General features: G+C 44.2%; 2 protein-coding genes across 6 annotated transcripts in view; one reads left to right on the plus strand and one right to left on the minus strand.

Annotated features, from left to right (window-relative positions):
• Window positions 1-2,994, plus strand: part of POC5 (POC5 centriolar protein) — a 46,667-nt gene extending 43,673 nt beyond the window's left edge. For both annotated transcript variants that reach the window (XM_084833438.1, XM_084833439.1), the window contains one exon: window positions 2,546-2,994. In XM_084833438.1, coding sequence (XP_084689564.1) covers window positions 2,546-2,695 — 150 coding nt within the window. In that variant the 3' untranslated portion in view covers window positions 2,696-2,994. The remainder of the gene's footprint in view (window positions 1-2,545) is intronic.
• A 1,030-nt stretch (window positions 2,995-4,024) lies between these two features.
• ANKDD1B (ankyrin repeat and death domain containing 1B) overlaps window positions 4,025-26,965 on the minus strand; it is a 52,353-nt gene continuing 29,412 nt past the window's right edge. For all 4 annotated transcript variants that reach the window (XM_084833458.1, XM_084833455.1, XM_084833456.1 and 1 more), the window contains 4 exons: window positions 21,631-21,726; window positions 11,844-12,042; window positions 8,699-8,830; window positions 4,025-7,515 (listed from right to left, as the gene is read on the minus strand). In XM_084833458.1, coding sequence (XP_084689584.1) covers window positions 7,457-7,515; window positions 8,699-8,830; window positions 11,844-12,042; window positions 21,631-21,726 — 486 coding nt within the window. In that variant the 3' untranslated portion in view covers window positions 4,025-7,456. The remainder of the gene's footprint in view (window positions 7,516-8,698; window positions 8,831-11,843; window positions 12,043-21,630; window positions 21,727-26,965) is intronic.

Here is a 26,965-nt window from a genome sequence, read left to right on the forward strand (position 1 = left end):
ACTGGGTTCGCTATCTTAGCCCTGCCCATGGGGCGTGTAAGAATGTGGGAGTGTCAGTCATCTGCCTGTGATCTTATTGACCCAACCCCTCACCTCATCAATGTGTTCAAGTGAGGCCCATGATGTAAAGTCTCCTATACTGCCCAGGCGGGAGTGGCCAAGGATGTGGTCACAACTGGAAGCTGTGTGGGTAGGACAGGGGGAGCTGATACTGGAGGGAGCAGGCAGGCAGGTAGGAAGAGACACACAAGCACCATTGACCTGTGCATTCAGTGTCTGTCCACCTTAGGCATCCACACCACGCTCCCACCCAAGAACAGAAAACACAGCTTCAAGGAGACGCACAGGGGCGGAATGTCACCTTAGCGAAGATAGGGCGCTCTGCATCAGCACGTCTTTGTTGGACCACCATTACACTTCCAGCCCAACCCACTGATCACAAAGGGGTCAAAGAAGAGGAGTACAGAAGGTACTGCCCACATTTCCTTCCTTCCGTTTTAGGGATCAAAAGACAGAATCCCTTTGGGGCGGTTGGTTGCTTTTCCGTGGTTAAGTTAAAGTGAAATAGCCCTTTTAGCCAGCTTTTTCAAGCAGGAGTAACTGCTCACAAGGGGGCTTAGAAAGGCTGCATGCCTTGACTGTAAAAAAAAAAAGAAAAAAACCCTGGAGTTTGCAGAGTCATTAATGTGCACTAGCACTTTAATACTACTTAAGTGGGGGCTCGGAAGGTGGGGGAAGATACTGCCTAGAGCGGGAAACTTCAGGGGGGCAGAGGGGGCGAGGGAGGGGGGAATTGGAAAGAGGAAGAGGCAGGAAAACAGATGAGGTAAGCAGACCCAACCCACCCCAAAAAGACTCTACCCAGCCATCAAGAGAATAACACAATTAGAGCTCTGTGGAAACAGCGCAGACCCCCAGGGTACAAGGATGATAAACCTGGTGTTTTAGGACATGGAAACACATGCAAGAGAAGATGCGATTAGGGAAACATTGCAACAAAGTTGGACAAAAAGTGAAGCTGATAGTGTGGAAACACACCCTGAGTGAGTTGTGAACAGGCATTTATACCCTGTTGGGGCCAGGCTGATCTTCCCTTGCTGGTAATGGTGAAACTGACCCAGCAACCATAATTCCTCCAGATGGTGGCAGAAGCCAGATTATGCTTCCTCTCTCACTTTTGTAGTCTCATGGTAACTGGCAGCTGGAGCAAAGTGGTTTTATGGCAGGGAGAAACAAGCTCCTGCAGCTGCTCCTTTTCTGGCTGATGGATGGGGCTGGCCATGATGATCTTCCTGGGAGGCTGGAGTGTAATCTAATGGCCCTTGGGCCCCTGACTGATGGCAGAGGCCAGAGGATTGCCTCCATTCTGTTCTGCAGTCCCCGGGCATGTGGAAGTACTATCAAATGGTTGTTGTGTTTGTTAGGTGCAACAAGCTATTAACTTTACTGGTAAAGATGGTGAGGGGAGATGGGTGTGCATATGAGAATGATCATTCTATGCTCATTCATAGAATCTCCACAGGGCAGCTAAAGCTGTGGGCTTCTTCACACGGAGCTTTTATCCTGCGGTTGAGATGGCTCTCACATGGAAGTTTGCGGGCCCTTCACATGATGCCATGATCCTCGCGGGCATCTCCTGCACTAAATAAATGCCCTTTGTTCCATTTTTAAATAGATCACAAATAATGAGCTATCAAATTACCCCGTTGTGTTCCTCTTGAGTTCCCTCTGTGAAAAGAGGAAAAGCGGCAAGAAGAGGGGCCAGATCAATGAAAGATCTGGAAGACTCAGTTATGGGGAGAAGGAGGGAGAAAGGGGACAGGGGAAAGGAAGTGAGTAAAAAAGGGAGCCGTCATGATCCTGCATTTAAAATGGAAACAGAAAGCCCCGTTTTAAATATAGGATTTTAGGCTGGTGTAGAGAAGTTGGTGGAGAAGTTGGTCACTGGAGGCATCTGCCCATGCAGTAAAGTATCCAAATATCCAAATGGAACTATAGGATAGAGGAGGATCATATTCTTTGGTTCACCGTATACCCAGATGCTTGCGATGCTTGCTTTTCCACATGGTTGCAGCCACTGTACTGCACATATGAATCTATCCAGAATGGGACTAGAGAAAACATGCACTTTTACTTTGAAGGTGAGTGTCCCCGTTTCTTTAACATTCTTACAGAGGAAACTTGATCAAATTTTCTGCTGCCTTGAGAGCCTTGAGAAAAACTTATATGGGCTCTCAGATAGTCTTCCATCCAGATTGCAGTCCATATTCTTACATTGTAGTGGCTCAACCAGTCCAGTCATACGGAGTACATAAGTTTAGCTGTTTGTTAAAAAGGCTTAAACATGAGATGTTGCAGTAAATTCTTAAGTTACTGGTTGAGCAGTTCCTTTGCTTATTTGTTATACATACAACAAATTAAATGAAAGTGTTTTCCAGGAAGCTCCTGATCATTTTTGTCTATTGTGTTTATCTTTTAAATATTATGAACTTGCCTATGGGATAGGATAGATTAAAAAAAAAATCTGCTTGCTTGTATGTTTCAGCAAACTGTATCTCAAGCTACTGCTGCTAAATATCCTCGGACTTTGCACCAGTTTTCTAATGCTATCAGTGTGAGACCTGCTCCAGGACACAGTGGAAAAACTCATACCCAGACGCACAGCAACATCCAGTCAATAAAGGTTGTTGACTAGGTTTACAGGTTAAAACGCTTATATTTTACCTTAAGCATGCAGGGAAATTTTCCAGGTTACAGTTTAAAATATTCCCTAATGTTTGCAGATCAATATAGCAATACCCCAAGGATGCATCATGTTTTTCCATTCAGTAATATTGTAGATATTAAAAATAAACCACCTGAGTTTGTACAATGTAGTTCTGTGTAACTACAAATAAGGTAAACTTGAAATTATTATTTTCTTAACCTGTTTTATTAAATATGATTTATTTAAAGTTTTTAATAAAAAGGATGAACTGAACTTCTTGTCTATTCTAAGCAGCATAAGTATTTCTACTGCATAAACACTGATAGTGACTTATGTATAACTTAACCTTATTCTGAAAATGGAACCTAAACAGTTGATTTTTTATCAAGTAACCTCCCTTGTGGACTGTGGGAATGCTGTGGACATCATATACCTCGACTTCAGCAAAGCTTTCGACAAAGTGCCCCATGTTATCCTGATAAGCAAACTAGCTCAAAGTGGGCTAGATGAAACAACGATCCGGTAGATCCACAGTTGGCTACAGAACTGGACTCAAAGAGTGCTTATCAATGGGATCTTCTCAAACTGGGGAGAGGTAACAAGTGGGGCACCGCAGGGTTCAGTCCTGGGCCCAGTGCTCTTCAACATCTTTATTAATGACTTGGAGGAGGAGGTGCAGAGAATGCTGATCAGATTTGCAGATGACACAGAATTGGGTGGGATAGCTAATACTTTGGAAGACAGAAACAAAATTCAAAGTGATCTTGATAGACTGGAGCGCTGGGCAGAAAACATCAGAATGACATTTAATAGGGATAAATGCCAAGTTCTGCACCTAAGAAAAAGAAACCAAATGCACAGTTACAAGATGGGGGATATGTGGCTCAACAACACTACAAGCGAGAAGGATCTTGGAATTGTTGTCGATCACAAGCTGAATATGAGCCAACAATGTGATGTGGCTGCAAAAAAGGAAAAATGCTATTTTGGGCTGCATTAATAGAAGCATAGCTTCCAAATCCCGGGAAGTACTAGTTTCCCTCTACTCAGCACTGGAATACTGTGTCCAGTTCTGGGTACCACACTTTAAGAAGGATGCAGACAAACTGGAGAGGGTTCAGAGGAGGGCAACAAAGATGATCGGGGACTGGAAACAAAGCCCTATGAAGAGAGTCTGAAAGAACTAGGCATGTTTAGCCTTGAGAAGAGAAGACTGAGGGGAGATGGGATGTTCAAGTACTTGAAAGGTTGTCACAGAGAGGAAGGCCAGGATCTCATCTCTTCTTTTTAATCTATTTTTATTTAATTTTTACAAATAAAATAAACACTACCAACAATAAAATCAAAATCTTCAGTCTCCAATATTACAGTATTCTAAAAAAAGAAAAGAAAGGGAGGATAGCAAAAGAAGGGAGCGAAGAAAAAACAGAATTATATTAAACTTCAATAAACACAAACCAAATACCCAAACAGTCTTCTAACACAGAAATAGAAGTAAACAATCCATTTCCATTAGCCATAAATTACTATTTAGTTAACCCGTATTAATAAACTTTAAAGGCTTAATCAGCAAGGAGCAGCAACAACAATAATCCCATAGTAATATTAATAGTGATAATACTAATAAAGGGGAAAAAGAGAAGTTTAAGAGAAAGACAAAAACAGGAACAAATCATTTGTATATTTTAAGTAGTATCATATCTAAAAATAGATTTATATGTGTATTCACACATACACACACAAATATACACTTTATTACAATATAACATTAAAAAAGAGAAGAAAAAATGCTAACATTTATCTTTGGCCTACTGCCTGACCAGTTATCAGCTAAAACCCAATAAAACCTGACTGTTAGAGCAATACAACAATGGAACCAATTACCCAGGGAGGTGGTGGGCTCTCCCACACTGGAGGCGTTCAAGGTGAGGCTGGACAGCCATCTGTCAGGGATGCTCTGACTTGGATTCCTGCATTGAGCAGGGGGCTGGACTCGATGGCCTTGTAGGCCCCTTCCAACCCTACTATTCTATGATGGTTGATATAGCAATCAAAATTGAAATTCAGAAATAATTTTGCCTTCCGCATAATATATCTTCACATGTTCTGAAATTAAGAACAATGCAGAGAAAGTGGACCACATACAGTATGAAATATGTTTGCCATTACAAGTATTAACTCATTTAGGGAACAATCCTATCTGGAGCAATGCTCGCCTCCGAGCCTGGGGCGACTGCCTATCCAGTGCAGGGTGGGAGGAGCAGATGTACTCTGTGCTCCTGGTGCCCTGCTTTCGGCTGTCTAGCAGCGGGACCTCAAAGCATGGGAAGGGGCAGCCAGACTACACATAAGAAGTGTCGTACTGGCACTTCCAACCTCCCCGGCCTGCCCCCAGGAATGCCTCGTTTCCCCCACTTCGTGCAGTTCTTCTGAGCGTGGAGCCAATCCATGCTGCCAACGAGGCGTCGTGGGAGGGGGTGGAGGTCAATTCTCTGGGAACCGGCCAATCCTATGACTGTCTAGCCACTGACTAGCGACCATAGGATTGCACCCATATTTACTAGCTTTGGATGAATAAATGAATACCTGCATAATTATGTAGAGTAGTAATACACACTAACATCCCAATCTATGGTTTTATGCTAGCAACAACTTTTCTGCGTCTCTCCATTGCAATTTGCTGTGGGAGCAACAGGTCACCTATAGTACAACATAATTTTAGGCCTCTTTTAGCTCATAATGTACTTTTTCATAGTGAATGTGAGTTTCACCTGCTCCTGTGGTGGGACCTCAATGGACACTACAGCATAAAGGATTATGAGGGTTGTTGGTGTTAGGAAGGAAAGAAGGCAGCAAGGAGGAGCAGTGGCTCCTTTAGTGCATTAATGCTGCTGTCTCGGGACCCCTTCTGACATTAGCTGTCACCAGTAGGAGAGCTGCTTGTGTGTCTGTGCCCCCATGCCGTCCATCCATGTGGTCAAATGGGAGTAATTCAAGATGACAGTGCGATGACAGTGATACACCAGCTCTCTGGAGGGGCAATTCTGCCATGGGAAGTAGATGTATCACCACCATTCCCCACATGATTTTGGCCTTCCAATTTTACAGTAGCAGTGGGGGAAGAGGAGTTGTTGCAGCAACTCCCATGCCACTGAAGTAACTCTGGAAGAGCCCTTACGTGTGTGGATCACTTGTAAGCTCCCTGCTAAATGACTGACTGTAAAATGAAGTGATAGCTTGGAGGTGTGAAATGGGTGCAGCAGCTCAAACACTACAAACCGAATGCTCATGTTGCCTAAACATCACACGCAATACTTTTCAACTGAGGCAATTTAATATATTGAGCTGTGAATCAGAGTGTTGGGAATGGTGAGACATTGAGTGACATACATGGATGTGTATTTGTCAGCTCAGCCCCAAAGCACACTTACTTCGAAGCACTTTTGTTGAAAATAACGGCACTTGCTAAATGTCTGTAGGATTCTAGAGCTGAATTAAAAGTCCAGTTGTAATTCATATTCTAATCTTTAATTGCTGCCAGCAAATAAATACCGGTAAATTTAATAGGGCATTCTTCCATGTATGTGGGATCAAGTTTACACCCTTATGATAGAACACTAAATATGTAAACCATATTTGGGAGCAGGAGATCATTATAGCTGCCAAAGCACACTAAAGATCAGGCTGTTAACAAGAAAGTAAACAGTCACTTCAATATGGTTTTCCAAAAAGAAAAGGCTTTCCATATAACCAATTTGTCCCTAATAAGTGTCACTGAGTTCAGTTTGACTTAGTGCTTAAACTGCTTAGGGTTGCAGTTTGAATATCTCCTAGTTATTGGCTGCAGTCCAAAGAGGCTATTGTGTCCTGAGGCACTATGCATGCAAAGGGCTTGTCAATTTCTCCTTCAACTCACACTGCACTGACTACCACTTCGAAGGGTCCCCAATGCTTCAGAAGCAGCTTTTTGAAGGGCCACAGTGAGATGAAGATGCTTAGAAAAATCTGGGTAAGTGCAGCCCTTTAGATTCTGGTTCTTCTCTTTAGTTCCTGATATAATGAACCGTACAACCATTACAGTATTGTAGCCACCCCACCATTCCAGAAAAGTATTTTATTTAAAATGGCAATCGTTTTCAGATGTCTACTTGCAGAAATAAGAAGGAAACCTTGAGGTTCATATTGTTAACCTTATTTGTGTTTGAGGAAAAGCTTTGCTTCTGCAAAGAATTTTACTAAAGGAACATCACTTGTGTACTGCGTGGCATGAAATATTGGACAAAATCTGAACCTAACATTGGAACCTAATTAATGAGAAAGTGCTAATTATTTTATCCATAAAGTTTAGGTTACATTCAGCTTCAAAATATTTGTTCTATATCTAAAACATCTAGTTTTACATAGTTGTTCAATTCACATATCCAATATGGAATTAGTTGTCATAGGGGAAAAATGTAGCATGTTCTCTGGCCCCCAAAAATGTTGCTGGGCCCCAGGAGGAAAAGTAATAATTTTCCCTCCACAAATAATTCTATATCTATAGGGAGCGCAGGACAGGAAGGCCTGGCATGCTATGGTCCATGGGGTCACGAAGAGTCGGACACGACTGAACGACTGAACAACAACAACAACGTTGGAAGAAATGTATAAGGAGCAAATGATTTTGAAGAAGTATCTTTTTGTAAATAAAACTTTTGTATTTGTAAATTATTCTAGAATGTAGTTTCAAGCACTCCCTGGTGGATGAGTTCATGAAATTGCACACTTCTTGGATTCTGTGCCAGCATTATTCTCTGCTCTGATCTTCTCTGTAAGAGGAAATACTCTTGTTAGAGTTCAGAAAACACCACATGCCTATAATCTGTATCAGATGTGAATGATTCATGTAGGTTTGTGTGTAACTGATACACAACGTCTAGTAGCCACCCCAACCATCTGCTGAGACATACCACAAAGAACATATGCAGTTGGTTAAAGTGAAGCCAGAGGCAATTACAGAATGCTTGAAATTAAAATAGACCCCTCTCAAAACAAAGTTGGCTTGCTTTTGCTAAGAATTTGGGTGGTATTAGTAATATTTGTTCACTGACTTGCTGCCACTTCATTTCCTCTACTTGTCTCACATGTGCTGCTGATTGTAGAGATGCACTTAAGCTGCAGCTCTGTGCTTACATGAGAGTGAGTCTCATTTAACTCAATGGAGCTTGCTTCTGAGAAGACATGTATAAGACTGTGCTGTTAGTCACACATGGGCCTTTATGCTCTTCTGTAGAAACTGATGCTACATAGGACTTTGACCAAATTTCTGCCTGTCCAGGCTACAGTATCCTGCCATCTCATGCTTTTCTTCTTCCTCACCAGCACTATATCACACCAGGGGGGGGGGGTACACCTAGCAAATGCAATACACCTTGCTCCCTTCACCCAACAGGAAGCAACTTATTATCCATGATATGAAGAGCTTTTCTACATGAGGCTGTTAATTGGCTGTATCTACTTTCGGTTTCGTTGCAGAATTGAGATCCAAGCACTACACAAGGAGCATTTCTTTTCCTGTTTTCTGCTACATAACCTCCAGGTGGTACTGTGGTATAGCAGAATAGTGCAAATACACAAGTAAAGGTGTTTTATTTTGCTTTTACAATTAAATACCACACTTTCCCTGCTCTAAAAAGAACTTGCCAAAAGTCCTCTTTAGACACAGAAGTGAAAACGGAGGGTCATGACGTTGTCTGAAGAACCCATAAACAACCATGAGTAGCAAATTACAAGCGGACGATAAATGCCTCATCTACAAAAGCCCAAGGACACAGTAGTGGACTAAGCTGCTGGGATGGCAATAACCTGAGCAACTGGCTAGAAATACGATCTGGTCTTTTAATCATGTGGAAAGGCCCTTGCCCTCTCTGAAGTCTAGAGTCTCACCCTGTCGACCTCATCAGTATATTCTGTTAAGAGCATCTAATCGTGATGCTTAAAATAATTGCTCACCAGCTGAGTGTTGGAATCCCCCTTTCACCAGATCTTCATATAAATGTTTAATTGGATTCTGGCCAGCCATTAGGACACCATGTAACCAAATAAGAAGCATTCTGTGCCCATGTTCCTTGTAGCTCTTTTTCCCTAGTCAAAACATATGAAATGTTAGCATACTGTTTAAAAAGAAAAATGCTTTTGCATCACGTTTTCCACAGAGCTGACAATTAATATGGCTGTAAAGTAGCTTGGTTCAGGAATGTTTTGCTGAAGCAGGTTCCTGCTCCAAGCCCCTCTGCATCTTCCACTTCCACTTCTGAGCAGTGTTGGGGTACAAAGTGTGGGGGGACAACAGGGCCATTATCCTTTGCTTCAAACTCCCAATTCTTAGTGGGAATATGAGGGGATGAACTGATGAATGTACTGCTATGCCTGTTCAGGAGCACCTTCCAAGTAAGTACTGGGCAGGAAGACCAAGGCAGATGTTACATGGCAGATGCATAGACAGAACCCTGGCACTTCATTTTTTAATGGAAAACATGTGGCAGGAGGCTGTCATGGGAGGAATGGCAAGGGTGTGTGTGCTGCTTAAGCCTTTCTTCCAGCATTTGCTCAAAATTTTCATCCCTAAACTGTTTTTCTTTGTGTATGGGGAAAGTTATGGGGTTCCTATATCTTCTCCCCCACTGGTGGGAAAGCAGCTTTGGCCTGTGAGATTTTGAGAAAAGCAACAGGAATAGAAAGAATTAAGCAGCCCCTCACCTTACCACTATTCTGCTCTGTTTTTCATTAAAAACAATGTCAGGTGATTTGTGCTTGCATCGTCCATTTAACATCCAGTTTTGCCCTGAGTGAGAATCCTTATACATAATTGCTTCCAGCCTAGAAGGAGCTGCATCTTGTAACAAATAAGGGAACCCTTTCAAAATTAACATCTCCCTCCTAGGTAAGTACCTGAGTCCTAGGTAAGTACCCTTACTTATTTTAAAATGCTCTAGACTGCCCTTTACTCAGAAAAATGGGTTCTACAATACTGTACAAAGATAAAATATAATAAAATGTAATGAACATTGAGCCATAAAACAGAAAGGGATAAAACAACTCAACCACTAGCTAAAGGCCATACAAAATTAAGGGCACAATCCTATGGGGATGGCTGTGAGCCTCTGAACTTGGAGGCTTACAACCATCCAGTGCAGAGCAGGAGGAGCGGTAGAGGCAATTTTTGCCTCCTGCTCTGTATTTTAGCTGGACAGGTGTTTTTGCCTGCCTCATTGAGGCACCTGGACTGGAAGGAGGCTGGGCATAGCTCCTATCCCTGATTCCCCAGTCTCCTCCCCACCCACAGGAACGCCCCCTTTACTTTCCCTCCAAGGAGCCAGCGCTGCTCTCTCTGTTACACAAGGGGGCAGGGAGCGCAGACTCCTGGATCCGAGGTCAAAGCGCTGTCCCCGACCTCAGATCCAGGTAACTAATGTATCCTGTGCCCCCCGCTGACTCCGTTTAGGGGTCATAGGATTGCTCTCTAAAATGCCCAGGCAATAAGAACATTTTAACCTGATGCCTAACAGAATACAATATTGGTGCTAGTTGAATCTCCTTTGGGAGGGCATTCCAGAACTGGGTCACCACCACTGAAAAGGCCCTCTCCTTTTTACCTTCTTAACACATTTCTTCCACCAAAGACACTTGGAGAAGGGCCTCATCCGATTATCTTAATGCACAGGCAGGTTGCTATGGGACATTTATGAGGATAGGTGCTAAATTAATGGGGCGGTGGTTAACCTATCCTTGGTGGTTACACTTTAGACATTACTCAGTGATGAGAGCTAATGTAGCTTGTATGTCTTTTTGTTTCTCCAACCTCTGCAGCCAGAGGTTGCAGAGTTCAGGTGCTCAGACTAGGAGAGGAATCATCCCTTTTGAACTTGCAGTTCAGATTTTAAAAATGATAAAAGAACAGCATTTCCTATACACTGAGTGTAACAGAACAGAGATCCTACTCCTTGTTTAATAAGTGGGGGTTCAAGAAGCATAGTTGCTAATCACTGCATCGGGAACATGGTGATTTCTCAGCCCTCTATCCTTCTACTGTGCTTTAACCAGATAGAATGCCAATGATAAAAGGGTGTTAAAAAGTAGATAAACTGTCATATAGGTGACCTTGACCATGCTAGGCTGATCAGATACAAAATATGAAAGAGCTCAATCCAGTAATAGTGTTAATATATAGTGTGTATGGTGTACTGATGACTGTGAGTGAGACTGTGATGGGAGTCAGGAGGTGAACCCAAAATCTATTATCCCCCCGCCCCCTGCTCAAATGTTGTTGTTATTTATTGCATTTATATCCCGCCTTTTTTTCCTCTTGCAAGGAACCCAAGGCAGCTTACATTAGCCTCCTCCTCTCCATTTTCACAACAACCCTGTGAGGTGGGTTGGGCTGAGAGTCTGTGATTGGCCCAAAGTCACCCAGTGAGCCTCCATGGCTGAGTGGGGACTAGAACCCGGATCTCCCGGCTCCCAGTCCAACACTCTCGCCACTACACCACACTGGCTCTCCATGTTGAGATACGAGAATGCACACATTGGTCTGTGAGACAGTAAGCACCTGAGTAAGCACTGAGATGGACAGTCTGGAAAGTGCTCTAGTTGAAACAAACTTCAAACTTCACAACTGTAAAAGCTATAGGCTCATCATATTAAAATTGGAAAGAGGGTATTTATTGATTGCATTTTAAGACATTCTCTGCCAAAAGAACATATTGATCATAGTGTAACAGTGAAAAAGTACACTTTGTCCTATACATAATAAAATATAAACTGTTAAATTTTCTATGCTAGCTTAGGAACAACTACTCAAAATTGGCAAGACATGCCGTAATTATTTCATCTTGAAGTGTCTTCTTTTTAAAAAAGCATGCATACAATGGCAAATGTGTGGCCCTCCAGATGTTATTGGACTGTAATTTCCATCATCCCTCAGTATTGGCTATGCTGTCTAGGGCTGATAGGCATTGCAGTCCAACAACATCTGGAGGGTCACATGTTCCAGACCTCTCATACAGCACAGCAGAAAGGTTAATTGCTCCATAATTAAAAAAAAAACCCTAGCTGCGGGAATGAGGACACTGCCATTTTTTAAATCCAGTATATTTACCTGTCCATTGTTCTTCAATAGCTTTGATCTGCTCATCTGTAAAATTCCAGAATTGTGCCAGTTTTGTCCACTCCCCCATTTTTAACTGATTATAAGCCAGATTCCAAAGGGAGGACCGGATCTGTTTGGTCTGAACACTGTGATCTTGTTTAAAAGATAGGATATCACTTGGTCGATCACCACCATTTTGGCAATGCTCCTGGAAAGTAAAAAATCACTAGGTAATCTGCAGAGATTTAACTCTGTCATTCTTCAAATTATAAATTTTTCCAGATGATAAAAAAGCTTCCCTCCTATGGCCCTCTTGAACAATGTAGGATGGGGCTTGGGCAATTGCTAAAGGAGGGGGAAATTATCCCAAATCACGCTTGGATCCTGAGATATGTTAAGTTCACAGAAGGAATGTTTTCCATCTCCATCTCTCTCCAGCAGCCCTCTGCCCCTGCATCCTATTGTTCAAGAACTCCTTCCCTCAGGCCTCCAGAGAAGCTTTTTGGGAACGGCTTCATGGAGGCGGAGGGGATAGGAAACCTTCCTTTTGTGAACTTCCTTGAGTTAGCTTATCTTAGGATCCAAGCCAATATTTCTGGTACATTATCACAAAATTGTAATGATATTGTGTTTGCACAGCAGTCATTGCACTCAATCCTGCAAACTGATTTCCCAATGCAGTCATTATATGGCACAGATCTACAGTTGTAAGTGTTATGACTTCTAATACTGAAATAGCAACAGTTTTCACATTAGCTTACGATCTTAAAATAACACTTTTAAGAGCAGTTATTCAAGAGCAACATCAAAAACTCTGTCAAAAAAGGTTAAAACTTTATTTTAAAACACTTCATCAAATAATATTCAAGGTGTTTTTTAAAACACATAGCCCAAAGAATGGACGAGGGAATCTGCATTCACTTTGAAGGCTGAAGGCTGAATGCAAGGGAAGCACAGATCTCTGGATAATTTGCAGTGGATCTGACTCTCAACTGTTTAACAAGAGCAACGACAAAATGACTTTTTCTCACCTAAAGAGAGCTTGGGATAACCAAGAATTGATTTTGTGTGAAACACTGTGAAGCTCAGTTCAGTTCTGGTATAGAAAACAAATTCCTAGGCTCAGAAGCACCCCATTCTGTCATTCTTCTCTGTTAATTCTGCATCTTGTTATTATTTATTTATTTGTTTGTTTGTTACATTTATATTCTACCTTTCCTCCAAGGAGCCCAAGGTGGCATATATGATTCTCCTCCCAATTTTATCCTCACAACAACCCTGTGAGGTAGGTTAGGCTGAGAATCAGTGACTGGCCCAAATTCACCAAGTGAGCTTCATGGCCAAGTGGGGATTTGAACCCAGGTCTTCCCAGTCCAACACCACACTGGCTCTCTAATTCTTTAAAGAAGAATCACATTCTTTAATTAGGTATGCCTATTGCACCTGGCTCTGGTTAGTGGAACTTAAAAGTTTCTAGTAAAAACGAAGTAAACCTGAAAAGCATAAAGTCTTCCCACCTCTGTGGTAAATGACTGAATAAAACTTTGGATAGGAAAAACAGATATAACACATACATCATACTAAACTTCCCAAAGCAGTCATATTTCATTTTATTTGCTGGTTATTTGCACAAGGTTCTCTCATCTTTTGCATCCATAAAGAAAGGAATTTTAATGTGACAGAGAATCCTGGGGAGGCAGGGGAACTCTGCTCATTTGGCTGGGATGAAGAACGCACAATCCCACATTGCCCGTGATATCTGGATGTTACAGCAGTGTCCATTAGGGATTTACTCAAAAATCTAGACTGCTCCACTTCCCTTGGTTCAGCAGCAGTTCATTGCCCTCCTTTGCCCATTTCTATTATAAACATCTGCAGATAAATATCCAGATGACAATATCCAGACTCCAAAGCAGCCGCTCCATTCTCTCTGGTACAGAACACAGACTTCTCATTCTTATGTCTGAGCCTCTTTTCCCCATATGGAAGACAACTGTGAAGACATGCACTTAACTATGGATGTAATTAACATTGTGACACAACATTACAAAAGCCAGATAACTCCAAACTAAGATGAATCTGTACTTCATGTTCTCTTCCTGCCCTTTCCTCCATCCTCCGTTTTATTCAGCGGAATAAGAAGCTAGAAGAGCTCCAGGTGTTTCATCTCCAGAAGAGAAAGCTTTTTGTCTCTGCAGCAAAAGTGGGGGGTTTCCAAACCTCTCCCTTGCTTAAGACCATATATATTACTTATTTGTTGTATTTCTTTGTATCCTGTCTTTCCTCCACAAAGCTCAGGTTAGCTTATGTTTTATCCTCACAACAACGCTGTGAGGTAGGTTAGTCTGAGAGACAGTGCCTTACCCAAGGCCATCCAGCAACATGGCTGAATGGGTTTCCAGCATCCCAATTCAGCACTCTAGTCACTGTACCACATTAGGTCTGTAAAAAGCAGCAAATAGTATATACTATTTAGGCCAAGAAATAGTGTCCTGATTTTTTAGGATTTGTATGAATCCAAGTTGGAACTTTGCTTAAAATTTTGCCACTCATTCTACTTCCAACCACTGTTCCGCAGCCTCTACACAGAGTATTTGCATGCACAGTGCATCCATGGTCATGTGACATCACGGCAGCTGAAGTTTTGAAGAGCCATGTGGTCCTTCCTGCAGGACCTCTGAGCTTGCTGCAGATTACATGAATTGCGCTCTCCTGACTCCATGGAGGCAGTGAGAAGGATATCACCCACAGCATGCAGCGAGGCTCAGGGCACAAAACAGACTGAGGTGTGTCCACACACAGTAAAACACACAGAAATTTGCAACTTGGGACCAATTCATTTGAGCACCTCGGTGGCCAGCAGGTGGCCCTGGCACCGCCTAGACCGCACCACGTTCACTGCAGTCAAATTATCAATACTACTGGTGCAAACACTTTAAATGTCTTTCAGTGCTATGCTGGAACACAAGTGGGAGGATGCTATTGCACTCATGTCCTACTTCTGGGCTCCCCATAGGCATCTGGTTGGCCACTGTGGGAATAGAATGCTGGACTACACTGGTCTTTGGTCTGATCCAGAACACCTCTTCTTGTGTTCTTAAATGCATGTTGCGTGACATCAGCAAAATATGAGCATGTATTCACCATAATGAACATTTGAGACAATCTGTTTGCCTGGATTGTAGCATAATGCACCATGGGTAAGAAAGGTACTTGGGTATGCATAGTGCTGCCCTAGGAAAAAATTGATTGGGGGGATTTTGATTGGGGGGGATTATTCGGGGGGGGATTACTTAACCTAGCCCTAGTGGGGGGCAGACTGATGGAAAAGGGAAAGCATAACATGTTTAATGTCTCTAAGGCTGCAATCCTAAACATACAGTCAAACAAATACACCCTACTGAACACAGTGAGACTTTCTTCCAAGTAATCATGCATAGGATTGCTTCCCAAAGAACATTTGGGAAGCCAAACCCCCCTGCAAAACAGTGATTTGTTCCATCAATTCCCAATATGAGCAGCTAAGGATGGAAACAGGGAAGCACAGAGGATACTGAGGAGGTTCAAAAAGAGTTCAGCCTCTTGCTCAATATCCTATCGATACCAAAAGGCATAAAGACAGGTTCCTACCTGTAACTGTAGTTCTTCAAGTGGTCATCTGTGCATTCACACATATGGGCTCTGCGCTTACACAGAGCCTCAATTTAGGAAACTTGTATAGCTGAGGAGTTTTGGTAGGAACCCTTCCCCCACTGTTCCAGTGCTCATGTCCCTAACGGGTTCCAGCTTATTGCCTCAGTTCCTTGAGACCAACATTGTAGCCTTGCAACCAAGAAGAAATACCTTCAGTACCCAACATCAAACTTGAGTATGACACCAAAGAGGGGACGGCGGGTGGGTTGTGTGAATGCACAAATGACCACTCGAAGAACTACAGTTTCAGGTAGCAACCTGTCTTTCTTCTTCATGGTCTCTGTCCATCACACACATGGGCAAGTAGCAACCTAACTTACAAGGTGGTGGGTTGGTCTCCTATCACACAACAGAGGAAAGGCCAGCATGACCAAAAGAACAGTCCGCTCTAGCTCAAACATCCAGTCTGTAATGTCTAACAAAGGTAGACAGTGTTGACTAGGTTGCAGCGCAGCACAGTTCAGGGATGGCAACCCCTCTGTCAAATGCGATGTCGCTAGCACTCGAGAAGAATGAGCTTGGACTGGGGCAGAGTCCAGCCAGCTGATACGATAGCTTGATGGTCTTGACCCAGGAGGTGAAGCGCTGAGTCAAGAGAGGCTGGCCCTTACGTTTGCCACCATAGCAGACAAAGAGGCAAAGTGAAAGTCTGAACTGCTCAGTCCTCGACTTGTAGAAAGCCATAGCATGGCACACATCAAGCATATGCAATTTTGAATCCAGAGGTGTAGATGGGGAGGCAATGGAAGCTGATAGAATAACGCCCTGGTTCAAATGAAAGTTCAGCACGACTTTAGGCAAGGAAGAGGGGTCAGGTTTCAGGATCACCTTGTCTTGATGAAAAGTGAGATAAGGCTGGTCAACTCTGAGCACACAGAGTTCACTGGCACAACATGCAAAAGTGCCACCAAAAATGCCACTTTCCAAGAACGGAGGCACAAATCTGTGGTCACCAGTGGCTCGAAGGACTTGGCTTGAAAGGTAGTGCATTTAACACTACTGACAGGCTCCAGCTTGGTATCGTGGAGCGAACAGGTGGTGCCAGATTCCTGATCTCTTCACTGTCAGATGCAAAAAACTTTAAGAACCCTCAACAGGAGGGTCAAACACAGGGACAGCAGACAGATACACTCTTAAATATTGTTTAAAATGTTTATTTATTTACAAGTATATTTTTAATGTATTTTAATTTTTTATTATTTTACTGTTTTATCTTTTGTGTTTACCACTCTGAAATCTGTTCTAGATATGGAGCAGTATATAAACATTGTGAATGAATGAATGAATGAATGAAATAAAAAGGTAGTTTGAGTCCTTTCTCAAATAGGGACAGGATAAACTGGAGGATTTGATGCAAGGAGCACTAGAGCAGCAAAGGAGGAGAAAGCAGTCCATTTCTTTGTATAAGACCATTGCATGGAAGGCTTACATGTGGCATCAAAGATCCTCTGTACTGATGCTGGGATTGGGTCAGTTTCTGTCACCCGATCTTCCATGCTGTCAAGTGAAGGGTCACTAGGTCTGGATGCTGGATTCTGCTGTTCTCTCTGGTGAGGAGGGACAGATGTGACAGGAGATGATGGTATCAACCCTGTGCCATTCTGAGCAGTGCCTGGGGAGAACCAGGGCTGGCAAGCCCATCATGGGGTTACAAGTATGCACTCAGTACTGGCAGTACCAATCTTTGCCAGGACTTTTGTAATCAGTGGGAACAGAGGAAAAAGGTAGTACAACACTCCTGTCCATGTGAGAATGAAAGCATCTCCCAATGGACCCATACAGTGGCCTACCCGGTTGCAAAAGGCTTGGCAAACAGCACTGTGCTATATGGCAAAGAAATCCACCTCCAACATGCCCCAGCACTGAAAGAGCATCCTCAGAACAGATGTGTCCAACTCCCACTCATGCGAAGTTAGCCTGGTCTGACTGAGTTGGTTGGCCAGGACGCTGTCCACTCCGGCAACATGGATTGCGACCAGTTTGATCAGATGAGGCATACACCACTGAAAACTCCCGAGTGTCAAGGTGAGGAGTGGAAGCAATCTCGTACCTCCTTGTTTGTTTAAGTACGCGACCACCGTCATGTTGTCCGATGTGACCTGGATCAGTCTGCCCACTAGGTCCAACTTGAATACCCAGAGGGCTTTGTCTACTTCCTTGAGCTCCAGGAGACTGATGTGTTGTTTTATCTCTGCAGCCAACCATTGTCCATGGACCGTGAGGCCCGAGCAATGAGCTCCCCATCCTGAAAGCAGTGCATCCGTGGCTACTACTTGGGATGGAGAAGGTTGAAGAAACAGCATGCCCTCTGATAGGTTGGCTGGTATCATCCACCACCCCAGAAAGTCCCTGATGTTCTGTGGAAACCGCAACCTGGTCTGGGAGGCATCCCACTTGGTACCAAATTGCTTATGAGCCAGTCCTGGAGAGGCCTCATATGCAAGCGAACGTAATAAACAACAGACATTGTTGCGGCCACCAGGCTCAATAGACACTAGATCTTGAATGCCGAGGTGGACCTGCGGAAACTGATCTCTGTCGTCAGTGAAGTCAGCACCTTCAATCAGTCTTGTGGGAGAAAGGCCCAACCTGACGTGACTGGGAGTCCAGCAACGCCCCAATAAACTGAAGACTTTGGGTAGGCTGTAATTGAGAGTTCTCTAGATGGAGGCAAAATCCCAGGCATTGTAGGAGATTGCAGGTCAACTTTATTGACCAAAGGAGACGATTCCTCGTCGATGCCACCAGCAACCAATCATCTATGTATGGGTACACCTTGGCTCCTTGCATCCGAAGATGGGAACAGACCACCACCATGCACTTGGTGAACACTCTTGGGGTGGTGGCTAGGCTGAAGGGTAGCACTTGGAACTTGTAAGTGTTGGTACTGATGACAAAGCAGAGATAGTGTTGGTGCAACTCCTCAATGGCAATGTGAAAGTAAGCATCCTTGAGGTCAATAGAGGCAATCCAATCTCCTTGGGAGAGGAAAGGAAGAATAGACACCAGAGAAACCATGCAGAACCCTATTTATCCCTATTAAATGTCATTCTGTTGTTTTCTGCCCAGCGCTCCAGTCTATCAAGATCACTTTGAATTTTGTTTCTGTCTTCCAAGGTATCAGCTATCCCACCCAATTTTGTGTCATCTGCACAAAATGACTTCCTCCCCCAAGTCATTAATAAAAATGTTGAAGAGCACTGGGCCCAGGACTGAGCCCTGCGGTACCCCGCTCGTTACCTCTCCCCAGTTTTTTTATTTTATTTTTTTATTATTAAATTTATTAATCGCCCATCTGGCTGGTCACCCAGCCACTCTGGGCGATGTACAGCGTATAATGAAACAGTTTAAAACAATAAAATTCTACAATAAAAATGTTTTCTAAAATACCCTAACCCACCCCAAATGCCTGCCTGAACAACCACGTTTTTAATGCACGGCGGAAGCTCATTAAAGAGAGGGCATGGCGGAGTTCCCTAGGGAGGGAGTTCCACAGAGTGGGGGCCACCACAGAAAAGGCCCTCTCCCTCGTCCCCACCAGTCTAGCTGTCCTGGCTGATGGGACAGAGAGAAGGCCATCCGAGGCTGATCTTGTTAAGCGGCCTGTCTGGTGTTGCTGGAGGCGTTCCTTAAGATAGGCTGGGCCGGAACCATATAGGGTTTTAAAGGTCAAAACCAACACCTTGAATTTGGCCCAGAAAACAACTGGTAACCAGTGTAACTCTTTCAGCACTGGAGTGATGTGATCTCACCGGCGGCTGCCTTTAATCAGGCGAGCCGCTGCGTTCTGTACCAGCTGCAGCTTCCGAACCGTCTTCAAGGGTAACCCCACGTAGAGTGCATTACAGTAGTCTAAACGAGTGGAGACCAGGGCATGTACTACTGATGGGAGCAGATGGTCAGGAAGTTTGAGAAGATCCCATTGATAAGCACTCTTGGAGTCCGATTCAGTAGCCAACTGTGGATCCATCGGATCGTTGTTTCATCTACCCACTTTGAGCTAGTTTGCTCATCAGGATATCATGGGGCACTTTGTCGAAAGCTTTGCTGAAGTCGAGGTATATTATGTCCACAGCATTCCCACAGTCCACAAGGGAGGTTACCTGAGCAAAAAATGAGATCAGATTTGTCTGGCAGGATTTGTTCTCGACAAATCCATGTTGGCTTCGAGTAATCACTGCATTATTTTCAAGGTGCTTATAGATGGATTGCTTTATCATCTGCTCCAGAATTTTCCCAGGGATTGACATCAGACTGACTGGTCTGTAGTTCCCAGGTTCCTCCTTTTTACCCTTTTTGAAGATAGGGACAACATTGCCCTCCTCCAGTCATCTGGCACTTCACCCGTCCTCCATCATTTCTCAAAGAGAATAGACAGTGGTTCTGAGAGTTCTTCTGCCAGTTCCTTTATTACTCTAGGGTGCAGTTCATCTGGCCCTGGAGATTTGAACTCATTCAAAGTAATTAGGTGTTCCTTGACCATATGCCTATCGATCTCAAGCTGCAATCCTCCCTCTTCAGCCTATACTTTGCCTTTGCTAGGGGGCTCATAGACCCTCTTTCGGAAGAAGACTGAGCCAAAGCAGGAATTGAGCACTTCTGCCTTTTCCTTGTCATCTGTTATCATTTTGCCACCATTATTTAATAGCTGAACCACCATTTCTTTCCTCTGTCTTTTACTATTGGGTGGCGATGACTGAGCTATCCTCATGGTTTGGTCAGAGAACTGCCCGATATCTTCTGAAGGTGAAATCGCGTTCTGAGACCTGCCTGCTGTGTCTGAAGGATGTTACAACAAGAGTGATGTGGAATTGGCCTCATAGCCCTCTGTGTCATATAGGGGCAACCTTTCTATAGGCAGTGGTGGAGCGGTCTGCTCAGTAGCCTGGTCCATGGATGCTGCAGTGTCCAGATGGGAGACGGTAACATGACCAAGGCCAGCAAATGTTCCCTGGACGGCAGATGAGGTGGAGGCATCTGAGGAGCTAGTGGACTGTGCAGCTCTCTGGTGACTGGCGGTGGACTGAGGAACGTCTCCTGTGTTTCAGGAGGTCTCGAAACCATAGCCAATGGCTGGGTTCAGTACCAAGGAGGTGCCCAATCTGACGTTCTCTCCTGTGGAAAGGATCGGTGCCTGTTGCAAGGATCTTTCCTCCACTCATCCCAATCTCGGGGTCTCCTGTATTAGGGGTCTCAACCGTAGCTCCTCAGCTATAGAAGTTTCCTGAATTGAGGCTTTGCACAGATGCAGAGCCCATATGTGTGATGCTCAGAGGCCCCAAAGAAGAAACAAAAGCTGCTGAGCAGAGGAGTGGAGGAGAGAGTGTTATGCCTCCCTCAGATTCCTCCGAGGACCAAAGGGAATGGCAGGATCCAGACCCGGGAGAAGGGAGCAGCACAGAAGCAGCTCGAGACCTCTCGCCACCTGTCAGTGATCAATGCCCTGCTGCAGCCCCTCCGTGGGATTCAGAGGGCGAAGTCCTGCTGACCCCAGCAGAGTGAAAGCAGCTTCAGGTGAGAGAACAACAGATGTGAGCCTCTGTCCATTTAAGACTGAGAGGCTCCCAGAAGCCAGAGGACTAATTGCCAGCAGCTGCTCCAGGACATGGTAGCTAAAAGCAGGAAGCAGGCAGAGGCAAAATGCTGGAGAACAACATTGTACCTGTAAGTCAGTTCTCATCAGCCTCGCCTTAGACCCTGAGCCTGGACCCCACCCTATACTCTTGAATCCCCGGTGATTGCCTTTGCACTGATAAAAGATTTCTCTCTGCCTCACCAACTCGTCTCTGTTGAATTGGTAAACTCCCCAGCTCTGGGCATCCTCCCTCCTTTCCTGGCCTTGGGCAGGTTTATTACCCAACTTATCGCCAAGTGATTTATTGCAGCCGTTGCATATACCAGCTGTGGTCAGCCAGCAAGGCCTGACAGAGAGACAGAACTGGGGTGCTTCCTCCCTAGCATTTTCTAGCAGCTCTGCGAGGCGGCCCACCTCAGGCTTTGGGAATCCAGAGCCTAGAAAGAAACCATAATTTGCAAAAGGAGTTTAATACACTGGAGAAATATGCCTCCGAAAAAGGGGGAATGAATTAGAGTTGCTTCTCACCTGTTTCCAGATGTAATACCTCTCTGCTTTTATAATCATATCTACAATCAAGGCGTGATTGCTCCTGGAAGCTACAGTTAGTGCAGTTTTTCCTTGCTGAAAAAGCAAACAGTGAATTACCAAAAGTAGACAAGAAAATTGAGGCCACAGATGAGAAGCAGAAATAAGTTAGCAGGTTCTATAATTATCTGTACATCTACTATCCCAATGCACAAAGTGCAGAATTGACTTGTTGAGGAATGCACACTATAATGGGTGTTTTGGATTCCTGAAAATTAAAAAGGAAGTGGTCCTCATGGGCAGTGGTGAGCATAGCAACATGTGTTGAAACTTTATGGTTCCCTGGACCGCAGTGGGATGGGACTTCTTACAACTCCTTCAGCACTGATCATAGAGGATACCTCCCTATTACACTCCGAATGCAATTCTGCATTTAAATTGGCAGTGCTGAGGACCAAAAAGGCAGCCCCTGTGTCTTCATGGATCTTCTTTCCCTAGGCCTGTTCCTTTTAAAAAATGAAAGCTTGCTACAAACCCATGTGGCTATCACTCAAACCATTTCCTTACATTTCCCCATTCCATGAAAAAGCATGAACACCTTCAGTTGGGCAGTCTTTCAAATCTTGTGGGATCCTGAACAACTTGTTTTTTTATGACTAAGGGAACCTCAATCGAAACTTGAATTCCTCCCTGTTTTAAGTGTAATTCAGTTAAACCTTTGTTGACAGATCTAGACTGAATATGCATATACTGAGTAATAATGCCCTGACCACACTTCCAGTGACCGGTTCTGCCTCTCTCCCATTCCACTACAGGCGCTTGAACTGTAAAGGGGTTAACCATCCTAAATGCTTCTCTGAGATCCCCCTGAACACAGCACCCCCGGTGCTGTTGTTGCTCTTCCCTCTTATTCTGGCTTCCCAACGACCCGGCAAAGTGGGCTAGGAGAAGAGATAGTGGCTGGCTAGGTGGGAGGGAGTACTATGGAAAACCACCTCAGCTTTACTGCCTTTTCTGAAACAACTCCACACACACAAAAGAAACCATGAAAAATGACCATTCCAAGCTCTGCCTGATGAATTTATTCAGGGGAGGAGAAAAAGCACTTTTAATACCTATTGAAATCCTGACCGTCAAGCCTTTCTCCTGCGTGGCTGAGAAGGGACATTCCCCCATCCACCCTGGGAAGAAAAAAGCCTATCAATCTGGTGAGCAAAAGGGAGAAGAAGTAGTCAGTGAAGCAATGGGAAGGGGAGGTGTAAGGCCTCGGGCCAGTAACCTGAGGAACCAGTAGTTTTAGAGAGACTTAGAGATCCATAATGCTCTTTGCTTAAGCCCAATTTCCTTGCTAAGGGGCCTCTGAGCTTGTGAGATGGGTCAATACTGCCACCTCAGCACATTCCATACTAATAAGCTGTGTACTGTTTATCTTATCAGGGCCTGATTGTTTCCCTTCTGACGGGGGGCTGTTAGTCTATGCTGGAAAAGTTGCACATGAACGCTAATTAACACTTGCTTCTGTCATGCTGCCTCACTGCTAACATGTATGGTATAAGACCCATTTTACCCCTTGGCTCTTGGTTCAGAGAAGCTGTCTGATCCAACCATTGGGTACGCCTGTGTACTGTAAGTACTCAATAAAGTCTCCTTGTAAGCAAACCTGGATCTGGCTTATCATTATCTCGGCACCTCCAAAACCTAGGAGCCCACAGCCGGGGCAATACAATTAGTGCAGTGAGCAGGGTGATATGGTCAGATTCACAAGGAAGGAGGATGCAGTTGTCGGCGCGCAAAACCTACTTCTGGGCTGTCTGCAGTTGGAGCTGTGGGGTCTGGTCACAAAGCAAAAGTCTCCTTGGTACGTAAACCATGGCTGGGGCATACAGGAGGTTCAAAGTAAATGCATTGAAGGGGAAGGGAGACCTTAAGATTGCTACTCTGAGTAGACTTACAATGCACTCCTATGCGTTCCTACTCAAAAGCAAGCCGCACAGATGTCAATGGCACTTACTCCCAGGAAAGAAAAGCCTTACAGCCAATGAGTTTACTCAGAAGTAAGCATTGCTGTGTTCAGGGGGATCTCGGAGAAGCATTTGGGATGGTAACCCCTTTACAGTTGAAGCGCCCATAGTGGAATGGGAGAGAGGCAGAACCGGTCACTGGAAGCATGGTCAGTGGCCTGCCCCCACCCTCCTACCGATTTGTTGTCATGACAATGTTATTCAACACTGCCCAGCAACAACCCCTAGCTCACACCCACACAAAGTGGGACAAAGCACTAAAGGGGAAATACACAGGGGGAAATGGCGATTTCAGTCGCAAGCACAGAAAAGCAAGGGTGTTCCCCGTTCTCAGATAACATGGGAAGAGGGAGGGGAAGTTGTGAGATAGCAGCAGGAGAGCAGCGGCATCATTTAAAGCTCCTGTGAAAACCAGTGATTAAATAATGATCCTGCTAAAAAAACAAAGTGTGAAGAGAGGCTCTCATTCCGTCATCACAATGTCAGAGGAAGGAGGGAACCAGGTCTCATAGCCCGCTATCCAGGCCACTAGAAGGGCTTCCGACTTCCCTCCTGCTGTGGAGGAGTGGAGGGATGGGTGGAGCCATTGATCATGTTACAGGAACCAATGGTCAGGGGAGGGGAGGGGGCATGGGGACAGCAGCCCCCTTCTGTCCTGATTGTTCCATTCAACTCCACCCAGCCATGAAAAGGTATAGGGTGGAGGGCCATGCTATGAGAGAAGCCTGTATACAGGGCCAGTGTAAATTCCAAAAAGGAATTGGAATCAAAAGGACCAGTTTGTAGTGGGATAAAACGCCAGGTGTGAAGAGACCCAAGTCTAAACCAACCTGCCTACCACCCCTGCCCTTTTATTATAATAGTACTTGCATAGTTTCTCTTTTCCCTTTTTAGTTTTAACTGATTCTGCTCTTTTATAATAAATGATTAAAATTATTTTGCCTTGAGTTGTCCTTAAGAGCTCTAATAACATACATTTATTTGTAAATAAGAAAAGTGAAAGTCTGTGCGAACTGTTGCTGCTTACATAGTGCTGCATTCCAATTAATCTCTCTGCTAGCCACTGTAATCCAAGTACATTCCTGCTATTGACAGTCCAAGGCCACACATATTTCTGTGACTTCATTGAGTGATCTCTGTAATCCTTTTATGTCAGTGGATTTACACTGAGAACAGGTGCCCACAACATAATTCTTCCAGGGTTTCCATGTGTTAAAGCAGTGAGGGAGGGGAAGTTCATTCCCTCCCACTGATACCAAGATGGAACCCAGCACAGCAGAGCCTGAAATCTTGGAGCCAGTGGCCACACCCACAGGATTTTGCTAGAGAATCCTATCGGCCGCATCAACTAATGCTTGGACATTCCTGGAAAAGCACACTCTGCATGCAGTTCTTTCTCAGGGGGCTCAAATCTTCCAGAGTATCCTATCCCATTACACTACAGTGAACATGACTCTCTGCCCTATACAGACTCAGGATACACAAGAGGTATTTGTAATCTCAGTGCTGTAGTACACGCAGGGACAGAGACAAGGCAATGTCCCATTCTGCTTCACCAAGGGGCAGAAGGCACGCTTCAAGTGCAGCAACACCAGTCTTTGCCCCAAAGGAGGAGGCTGCCAGTAATTAATGACACAGGTCTATGCATGTTTACTCAGAAATAAGTACAACTGTGTTCACTGGGGCTTAGTCCCTTGTAAGCATGCCTCATTAACATTTCAGTTTGACAGTTTTACATACTAGGTTCTCCATTATATACATTTGGAGTTGGGCCTAGCTTGATGTTAGGTCAAGGATGTCGAACCTCAGACCCACAAGTCAAATCTGGCCTACCTGGAGTCCCGATCCGTCTCTCTGGGGTTTCCCAGATGGCCCAGCCCCTTCCCCTGGGCCCACCCTCTTTCTCCCAAGTGCTGATGGTTTGATGGTTTCCTGGCTTTTGTGTGGTTTTTTTCTCCATTCTAAAAAGTTGAAATGTTTCTAAGGCTTAGCTACTGACAATAATGAGAACGTACTATGTGGAGTAAGCAAACAAACAGAACTAATAAATACCATCAAGAGAAGAAAATTACAGTACCTCGGTCATATTATCCAGGGTGAAAAATAAACCATACTCCAACTTATTATGCAAGGGGAAGTGGAAGGAAAAAGATCAATGGGAAGAAGACAAACATCATGGTTGAAGAATTGGAGGGAATGGTTCAGCTGTACTTGTATTCAATTATTCTGAGCAGCAGCATCAAAAATGAAAATAGCTGTCATAATAACTAACCTCTGATAGGAGATGGGACCTTAAGAAGAAGGCTGGTAGTAAGAGGTTTAAACTAAAATATGCTGATTGGGTTTTTTTTTGTATTTTGGTCCCACCCCCTTTTGCCTTCAGCCCTGCCCACTACTGGCCCCCAAGAGCGTCTCCAAAATTGAACTAGGGCCCTCGGGCTGAAAGAGGTTCGACACCCCTGCATTATATCACTCTATGCCCTAACTTTTGAAGACCATTCCACTGGGACCTAGTCAATGCATAACTTGCAAGAGCCATGTCACACACACAAAAAGAGCATGACGTGTAAGAGTATAGGCAACGGGCCCAAAAGTGCTTGCCAAGCCTCAGGCAACTCCAGAATCTGATTTAAGGCTTTGGACAGTACATTCTAGTAACCTGCTCTTCTCAGATGCTTCAGTGGCACTCTGCTCTTACCACCAAATATTCCTTCTGGATCTGCCCTTTACGTATGTTTAAGATGTTTAACTTACAAAAAATAACTTTGATACCTTGGGCCATGGCTGCCACTGAAGAGGTTCAATCGGTATCAGTAATCCAGGCAAGTCACTGTGACATTAATTGCTACAATTTCTTCTATTTTGGGAACACATTTTCCAACAGAAAGGAGAAATTGGGGTGCATCAATAAACAATGCTTGGATGAGAGGCTTCAAAATGGCTGCTAGGTGGCACCAAATAAATCGGAATGGGATTTTTCAGAGAACAATGACTCTCTTATATTATGATCAGCCTTACAAATAGAAAGCACAAGTACAGCATTTTACTTCCAATCATACAGATAACTTTTCACTAAGTTAATACCACGCTGTTGCAGGTTTTAAAAAAGAAACTAAATTAGTCTTCCCTAACCTGGTACCCTCCAGATGCGTTAGACTACAACTCCCATCATCCACTAGCCAGTAGTCCAACTTATTTGGAGGGTGCCAGATTGGAGAAGGATGGGCTAAATCAAGACTTAGATTTTAATGAAGAATTTTTGAAAAGTGCAGTCTGCTCTAGATGCCAAAAGGCGTAGAGTAATTGCACCTTCA

This window comes from Heloderma suspectum, chromosome 2 (assembly GCF_057233095.1).
Source record: "Heloderma suspectum isolate Gila_16-S chromosome 2, 16-S_ref, whole genome shotgun sequence".
Taxonomy (NCBI): Eukaryota; Metazoa; Chordata; class Lepidosauria; order Squamata; family Helodermatidae; genus Heloderma; species Heloderma suspectum.